Below are 7675 nucleotides of genomic sequence, written 5' to 3'. Positions count from 1 at the left end.
GAGGAGGAGGGAGTGGCGTGTGAGGAGGAGGGCTGCTCTGTAAGAGGTAGATGCATGGGTAGAGTTGGCGTTCGGCCAGGTTCCTGACTGGGGACTCCGTGGCCCTTGTTTCGGTTATGGGTAGAAATGGAATGTTTCCCCTGCCCCAAGGCGGAACTCCAGTCCTCCCCCTCCTTTCTGATCATGGGCCCCAAGAGGGTCATTCAGAGAGAATTCATCCCACACCCTGGGGGTAGGAATGCTGAGCACAAAGGGGTTCCTGGACGGGCCACGTGGGCGGCATGGAGGCTCCCCACCCCTTCCGGGAGACGGCGTCCGGTGCCTCTCAAGTGTATCCCTTTATAATTAACTGCAAATGTATTTCCCTGACTTCCCCGAGCCACTCTTGCAAATCAATGGAACGAACGCAAAACGGGGAGGGGCTACAATATTGCTGGGAAAGAGGGTCCCAATCCAGACCCCAAGAGGGGTTCTTGGATGCTGTGCAGGAAAGAATTTTGGTGAACCACAGAGCACAGTGAGAGACACAGGTTTATTTGAAATGACTCCGTTCTAGAGTGGGGCGTGCTCAGAAAGCAGGAGAAGGCGGGCGGGTCCTCAGTGAGTGCCTCTGCTTACAAGAAATGTAAGGAGCTGCAATTACTCCTGGAATGTGCAGACACGCTCACTAAAGACAGGGGCTGTGGGTGCCATCAGTGACCATTCATCCTCCAACCTCAGGCTGCTCATTGACATTATCTCTGAGTCAAGTGGCCTGCACTCTCGGGTTATCTGGACAGTCTGCGGGCTTGCTGGGAGATGCCCCATATGGCCATAAATATTCTGTAATTATAATTGGTGGCCAGCTTGAGACGCGGCTATTTTTAGACCATAAGCATTAACCTTATAGGTGCCTTGTGAGTGCCTCCTACTTACTTCAAGATGGAGTCACTCTGGTCACGTTTCACTAAACCAGAGGCCTGGTGAGCAGGGGTTCCTCTGACAGTGGGAACCTCAACGTCGGGCCAGTCGGCAAGAAGTTCCAGAGGCCGGCCCTCGCAGCTGGTGTGTGTGTGTGTGTGTGTGTGTGTGTGTGTGTAGGTGTCTTGGGGCTGAGCGCTCCCCTGTGGGATCTGACGCTATCTCCAGGTACAGGGTTGGAATGCTGTTGGAGGACACCCAGCTGGTGTCCGCTGCAGAACGGCCGGCTGGCCTGGTGGCGGGGACACTTCCAGCCCCCACATTTGGCCCCAGCAGGCTTGGCAGTCTTCCGTGTTGATGTCTCCTGTGTCGTGTTGAGTGAGAGACAGGATAAATGGTTTGAGAGTCTTCTCCAAACAGCCCTCTTCCTAACACAGCTTGTTTTCTGAATCAGAGGGTACTGTCTTGAAGGGGGCAAACCCACCCATGCTCTCGTCCCACAACTTTTACTGAGCCCTGCGGTGGCACGGATGGCCCCAGGTGCTGGCTGCGCAGAGAGAACCCCCTGCCCTCACCGCCAACATTCTAGAGGGGAAGACATCCTGCCTGTGCCCCAGTTAAGACCCAGAGGTCTGGACCGCAGCCTGCTGGAGCCTCCAGTCCCCAGAGACTGCTGGGGCGTGGCCCCCAAAGCTGTGGAAGCCCCACCCACGGTGCCATCATACCACAGCCAGGACATCTCGTGACACACATAGCCCCAGCCTCAGCCTCCATACACACGCACCACACACACTCACTCATGCAAAACACATACACAGCCACACTGAATGCACCCCTAGATTTGAGATGCGTGTCACAGGTGTCTCTCCGCCCCAGCCCCCTCCTGGCCACGCAGCCACCTGCCGACCCTCGCGTTTCCCCACACCCTCCCCCTACTTCGGTGTGGGGTTCAGAAGCCCCCTCCCTGGCGCTCGCCCTGTCACCCAGAAAGGAAACTCACTGTCAACTGGAGAACAGGCCAGTGGCAGAGCCCCAGCGCCCACAAACCCTCGGAGAGGGCCTGGCGGGAGGAAAGGCACCCACCGATGGCAGAGCCCCAGTATCCTGGCAGAAGCCAGAACCCACAACCTCCCACCTCCCAAGCCTTGCTGGTCTCCCCACCCCCGCCTGGGGGATGGCCACGACACAGCCCAGCCTGGAGCGGGGAGCAGGGACAAGACGACCTCAGGAAGCCCAGGCTACGGGGTGCCTGCTTCCTCCCCTGCCCCGCTCCACTCCGCAGGCGAGACCCCCAACACTGCTCCCCGACACTCTCCGAGGCACCCCTCCTCCGTGCTCACACCCAAAACACGTCTGCTCACCCGTGGGCCTCCCACTCCGATCACAACGAGGACTGGCCACAAGTCCAGGTGTCAGTGACCTTCACCCCGACCTGGTTCCCTGTCCGGCCTCGCCAGGTCAGCACCCGCCGCGTGCACAGCAGGGCCGGGTGGAAGGAGGCCGGGCCTGGCCGTGGCTCAGGCGCCACCTCGCTGGGGAAATTGGCGGGTGGTCTCAGCCCCCTTCTGGTCTTCAGCCTCCCCATCTGTCCCAAGGAACTGGGGCAGGCCTGGGCGGCGAGGGGACCCCCACCGCGGGCTCGCCGACTCCGCCCCCCGGAGGCCCCTCCCGCGCCCCGCCCCTGCCCCCGCCCCGGGGCCGCGCGGGCTGCCTGGGAGTCTGAGGTCCAGCAGCGGTGCAGAGCGCGCGAGGTTCGGGGAGCTTGGCGAGGCTGCTGGTACCTGCGTCCGCCGAGCGGTGAGTCCGCGGGGCTGCGACCGGGACGCCCCCGCCACCTGCGCGCACGCGCTCCGACCCGGCGGCCTCGGCTGGGGTGCACGCGGCCCGGCCCAGCCATGCGCGGCAGAAGGCGCCCTGCGGAGGCCGGGGCTGGAGACGGTGGGAGAGAGCAAGAGGGGCGCACGGGGAGGCGCAGGAGAGGGGCTGGGGCTGCCGGTGGGTTGGTCCCGCGAGAGCTGAGCCTCTCCTCCCATCCCCCGCCCCAGGCCTCCCCGAATGTTTCCAAAGATCTGGGGCGGGAGCGGGCGGAGACTGCCGCCAGGAGCCTCCCGGCCGGCCCGGGGCTGCGCAGCCACTGGAGCCCATCACCCAACTCCAGACGCTCCTGGCTCCCCAGCGTGGGCCAGGAGTGACAGCTTTGCTGACTAGGGGAGGGGGCACGGGACCTTGCAGAGCTAGCTCCTGGCCGGAAAGGGAGGATTGACCGCCCCCCCGCGTATCACCCCGGAGCACTGGAACCCGCCCCCGCTTCTTGTTCTGGCACCGGTGGTGCTTGCGGTGAGGTCCAAGGAGCCCAGCCTCCCGGAGTGGACCGCCGGGCCCCTCCCCATTCCCACAGGAGAGGCTCCCGCCTCTTGCTGGCTGGGCAGCCCCTAGATACCTGGCTCCCAGGGGCCAGCTTCCCTGAGCCTGGGGACGAGCCTGCAGCCTGGACCCCACGGGCGCCCCCTACGGCCTGCCGGCTCCCTCTGGGCTCCATAGCCCACCCGGCCTTCCTAATTGCCTTCTGCTCCCACCCGTGCCTTAGCTCAGCCTGGTGGCCCGGCGGGTTGGGTGCCACCCAGTGGGCAGATGGCGGCACCAACTGGACCTGTTTGTGGCCCTGTATGCCAGGACTTCCTCAGAGACAGGTCAGGGACCTCCACACCAGAACCTCACTTTTCGGGGGTGGGGGGATAAGGAATTGGAGATCCTTCCTCCTCGGGCTCCTCTCTGGAGGCGGGGACAGGCCCCAGCTGGACTTGGCACTGTTTTGGGCCATCTGGGGCTCCCACTCCCAACCCCAGGATGTCAGCCCAGGTCTCAGGGTCCTGGCCTGCTGCTTTCCCCTTAGGGCCTCTGCGGGCCGCTCTCCAGATCTTTTCTCTGAGGCATCCTCACCCCCAGTGCCCAGCACTAGCTCCCCAGGCCCGGGATGTCCCTCCCCCTCCTCTGCCCACGGCTGTCCCTGGCAGAAGGCAGCAGCCTCCCCCTCCAACACGATGCACTCACAAAATAGAGAATCACGACCCCAGCAGGGCATGTTCCAGATTCTTTCTCCAACAGTGCCATGGGCCCCTGCCCAACGGAGGGTCCTGTGCAGAGGCCAAGGAGCAGTACATGGACCCATCTGGCCCCTTCCTGCTGGTGGGACCGGTGGCACGCAGCCTCGTCTCTCGGAGCCCATTTCCCAGCCACAGAATGGGGAGTAGCAGATACTTAGTGGGCTGCTGTCCTCAGAACTGAGTAATATCAGGAATGGGGAGTGCTTTCCCCTGGGCCATGCCCCACGCAGCCCCCGGTCTCCATGTCAGGGGAGATGCCTGGGCTCAAGACACTGAGCTGTCCCAAGGAAAGTTCTAGATATAGATTAGCTAATATGCACAGACACACATATAAATGTGTATATAGATCTCTCTTTTTTTTGAGATGGTCTCACTCTGTTGCCCAGGCTGCAGTGCAGTGGCATGATCACAGTTCACTGCAGCGTTGAACTCCCTGGCTCAACAGATCCTCCCACCTCAGCCTCCCCAGGAACTGACCACAGGCACATACCACACCCAGCTAATTTTTGTATTTTTTGTAGAAACAGGAGGTCTCACTATGTTGCCCAGGCTGGTCTCAACCCCCTGGCCTCATGTGATCCTCTTGCCTTGGCCTCACATGGCGTGGAGATTACAGGTGTGAGCCACTGTACCACTGTACCCAGCCCCAGACTAGCTAATAGTATTACTGGTCACCATTCCCCCACCCCAGGACTACTGGCAGAGGCCACTCACTCTGCCTTCTTTTCTGTGATTCTGAGAAGGCTGGTGAGTTTCCTCCTCTTGGCTGTACAGCGCCCATGCCAGGTTTCAGGAGGGGTATAGCGTGGAGCATGCCTGCACTGAGTGAGGGGCAGGTCAGGAGAGAAGCAGGGAAGTTCTTGTGTGCTGGCAGGTCCCTGCCCCTCTTTGCTGTCTGTGTCCTCATCTGCAGAGTGGGGGTGCATGGTCCTGGGGAGGAGCGAGGCACCACCCGGCCCCCTAACCAGCTGTGTCTCTCCGGAGCAGGACAGGCTGCTTTGGTTTGTGACTTCCAGACAGGACGGCCATCCTCTCCAGAATGAAGATCTTCTTGCCGGTGCTGCTGGCTGCGCTTCTGGGTGTGGAGCGAGGTGAGGTGCCCTCGGGGACCCCAGAACTTTGTCCAGCTGTGCCCTGCTCGGCTCCCCAGGGGTCCTTCCAGGCCGCTCCCAGCAGAGGGCTCACCCGGCCTGGCCACACTGTCTCACTGTGTGTTTGGGTGCCACTTGAGCTGCTCGACGGCCAGGGTAGGGTGTCACTGTCCTCGTTCTGCCTCTGGCCCAGGGGCTGCTATACAGCCATTTCTCAGCAAATGTCCACTGGGGTCAGGCCTGGGAGGGACACTGGAGGCTTCCCTGAGAGATGTGTCCTCCTTCCGCAGCCAGCTCGCTGATGTGCTTCTCCTGCCTGAACCAGAAGAGCAACCTGTACTGCCTGAAGCCGACCATCTGCTCCGACCAGGACAACTACTGCGTGACCGTGTCTACTAGTGCCGGCATTGGTGAGTGCCAGGCCTCAGACCACGCCATCCTCCCCTGGCCATCTCCCTGGCCCAGGCCGGGGCTCAGCAGAGGCCATGGCTGTCTGCCTGCAGCCATCTGTCTCTTCCCTGACAGCCTCATTTCCCATGCAGGGAATCTCGTGACATTTGGCCACAGCCTGAGCAAGACCTGTTCCCCGGCCTGCCCCATCCCAGAAGGCATCAATGTTGGTGTGGCTTCCATGGGCATCAGCTGCTGCCAGAGCTTCCTGTGCAATTTCAGTGCAGCCGACGGCGGGCTGCGGGCAAGCGCTACCCTGCTGGGCGCCGGGCTGCTGCTGAGCCTGCTGCCGGCCCTACTGCGGTTTGGCCCCTGACCGCCCAGACCCTGTCCCCCGATCCCCCAGCTCAGGAAGGAAAGCCCAACCCTTTCTGAATCCCACAGGGTATGGGAGCCCCTGACTTCTCACGTGCCTGATCTGTGTCCTTGGTCCCAGGTCAGGCCCCCCGCCGCACCTCCACCTGCCCCAGCCCCTGCCTCTGCCCCAAGTGGGGCCAGCTGCCCTTACTTCTGGGGTCGATGATGTGACCTTCCTTGGGGGACTGTGGAAGGGACGAGGGTTCCCTGGAGTCTTAGGGTCCTTCGTCAGGACCAAGTCCCATGGACACGCTGACAGCCCCCAGGGAGGCTGTGTCAGTAGGGATGTGTGCCTAGCTGTGTACGTGGGTGTGCAGTGCATGTGGGAGCACATGGCGGCTTCTGGGGGCTGTGTTTGGGGAGGGAGGGGTGCCAGCAGCCTGGAGAGCCTCAGTCTCCTGTAGCCCCCTGCCCTGGCACAGCCACATGCACATCAAGGGCAGCCTTTGGGAGCTGGGATTTCTGCCACTTCCAGGTTTAGGCCCCGCCCCAAATCCAGCCAGTCCTGCCCCAGCCCACCCCTACATTGGAGCCCTCCTGCTGATGTGGTGCCTCAAATAAATACAGATACCCCCCAGCTTCCTGCTCTGACTGTGGCTGCCCCATGGGGGAAAAGGCAGAGCACCCCAGGTTTGGAGGGTTCTGGGGTCTTCTGTGGTACAGCCCGGGGGGTGGTCGGGGAGGAGCAGTCGTCCCCTGAGCCACAGCCAGCAGCTTGCCTGGCCTCCGAGGGAGCCCCTCCCCAGCGCTCTGCCCTTTCTCCTGCCCCGTGCTCAGCAGGTCAAGTGAGTTCGGCCTCCCACAGCAGAAGGAGTTCGGGGGGCATGGAGGAAAGAAAGCGGGTGCAGGAAGGAGCACGCTCAGGCTGGGGCAGCACCCAGGGCTCTCTAGGACTTGGGAATGGAGGGTGTCTGTGTGGACCCGCTGGTGCAGAGGGCACAAAAGCTGGGCTGGGGCAGGACAGACAGGCCGGAGTTCAGTGAGTGGCCTGTGGGAGGAGCAAGGGACTCCCACGCAAAAGCTCGGGGCAGCAACCCTGAGCCATCCATGCCTGGGACTGCAGCGCTGCCGGCTTCCCCCTGGCAAGCAGGTGGCGGCCTCCTGACAGAGGAACCCGGCCCAGGCCACCGTCTGCAGTCAGGTGCTGTGCGCAGCCCAGAGGGCTCTTTGGGCTGGAAAGAGAAAACAAGAACAGACACCCAGTGGAGGTGCGTTCGTTCATTTCTCTGGGACAATGGGAGGAAACCAACCAGGGTCTCAGCCACTCAGCGCCCGACCCTGGATTTCCCCGCCTGGCCAGAAACTGTGCTGTGTATGTCAGTGTCCAGCAGGAGGGGCCGGTGGTCACCATGGAGGCCCAGGATTCCCACCCCTGGCACCTGATGTGAATAGCTGGGTCCTCCCAGGTCCCTGAGGTCAAGGCAGGTCAAGGACCTGTGTCCTCCTCCTGGGTCCCTGAGGTAGTGATTCCTGTCTGAAACACACACATCATTACTGCCACCCAAGAAGGGCCCATTGTAACTGAGCAAGAGGACCTGGAAGGGGTCAGCGGGAGGAGGGGCCTGCCGACAATCACCACTCCCCGTGGACCGACCCTGCAGAGACTGAGCTTGAGATTCTGTGGGGAGTTTGGATTTGCTGAGTGGGTTGCTCTAGCATTGAGAAATGCAAGCAGAGAACAGAGGGTGGAAACCAGATGGTCCGGGAGCCTGGGCACGGTAGCCAGGAGGACAGAGATCCCGGCATTGGGGTCCCAGTGTGCAGTGTGTTCAC

The 7675-nt window shown here is 62.0% G+C and overlaps 1 protein-coding gene and 1 long non-coding RNA gene across 12 annotated transcripts in view; one reads left to right on the top strand and one right to left on the bottom strand.

Annotated features, from left to right (window-relative positions):
- Window positions 1-2497, bottom strand: part of LOC105509010 — a 32800-nt gene extending 30303 nt beyond the window's left edge. The window contains exon 1 of the long non-coding RNA XR_001001361.1: window positions 2262-2497. This is a non-coding gene — a long non-coding RNA (uncharacterized LOC105509010). The remainder of the gene's footprint in view (window positions 1-2261) is intronic.
- Window positions 2086-6481, top strand: LY6E (lymphocyte antigen 6 complex, locus E). 11 transcript variants are annotated; one of them, XM_011938093.1, is made up of 5 exons: window positions 2611-2697; window positions 3585-3590; window positions 4992-5095; window positions 5386-5505; window positions 5638-6481. In XM_011938093.1, the coding sequence occupies exons 3-5, from the start codon at window positions 5044-5046 to the stop codon at window positions 5859-5861; spliced, it is 396 nt and encodes a 131-aa protein (XP_011793483.1). In that variant the 5' UTR covers window positions 2611-2697; window positions 3585-3590; window positions 4992-5043; the 3' UTR covers window positions 5862-6481. The 11 variants fall into 11 exon arrangements, with proteins under 11 accessions (XP_011793485.1, XP_011793479.1, XP_011793483.1 ...); XM_011938095.1 differs by lacking the exons at window positions 2611-2697; window positions 3585-3590 and adding an exon at window positions 2086-2357; XM_011938089.1 differs by lacking the exon at window positions 3585-3590 and having other exon boundaries at window positions 2583-2697.
- Window positions 6482-7675: the final 1194 nt, after the last annotated feature.

Source organism: Colobus angolensis, unplaced genomic scaffold (assembly GCF_000951035.1).
Source record: "Colobus angolensis palliatus isolate OR3802 unplaced genomic scaffold, Cang.pa_1.0 Scaffold17, whole genome shotgun sequence".
NCBI classification, from domain to species: domain Eukaryota; kingdom Metazoa; phylum Chordata; class Mammalia; order Primates; family Cercopithecidae; genus Colobus; species Colobus angolensis.
Note: the sequence above shows the minus strand (reverse complement) of the source record. Positions and strands in the feature narration are given on the sequence as shown.

Coding starts and splice junctions, on each gene's coding strand:
- LY6E (XM_011938087.1), top strand. CDS start 5,044: ATGAAGATCTTCTTGCCGGTGCTGCTGGCTGCGCTTCTGGGTGTGGAG. Junction 5,096..5,385: donor GCTTCTGGGTGTGGAGCGAG/GTGAGGTGCCCT, acceptor CTCCTTCCGCAG/CCAGCTCGCTGATGTGCTTC.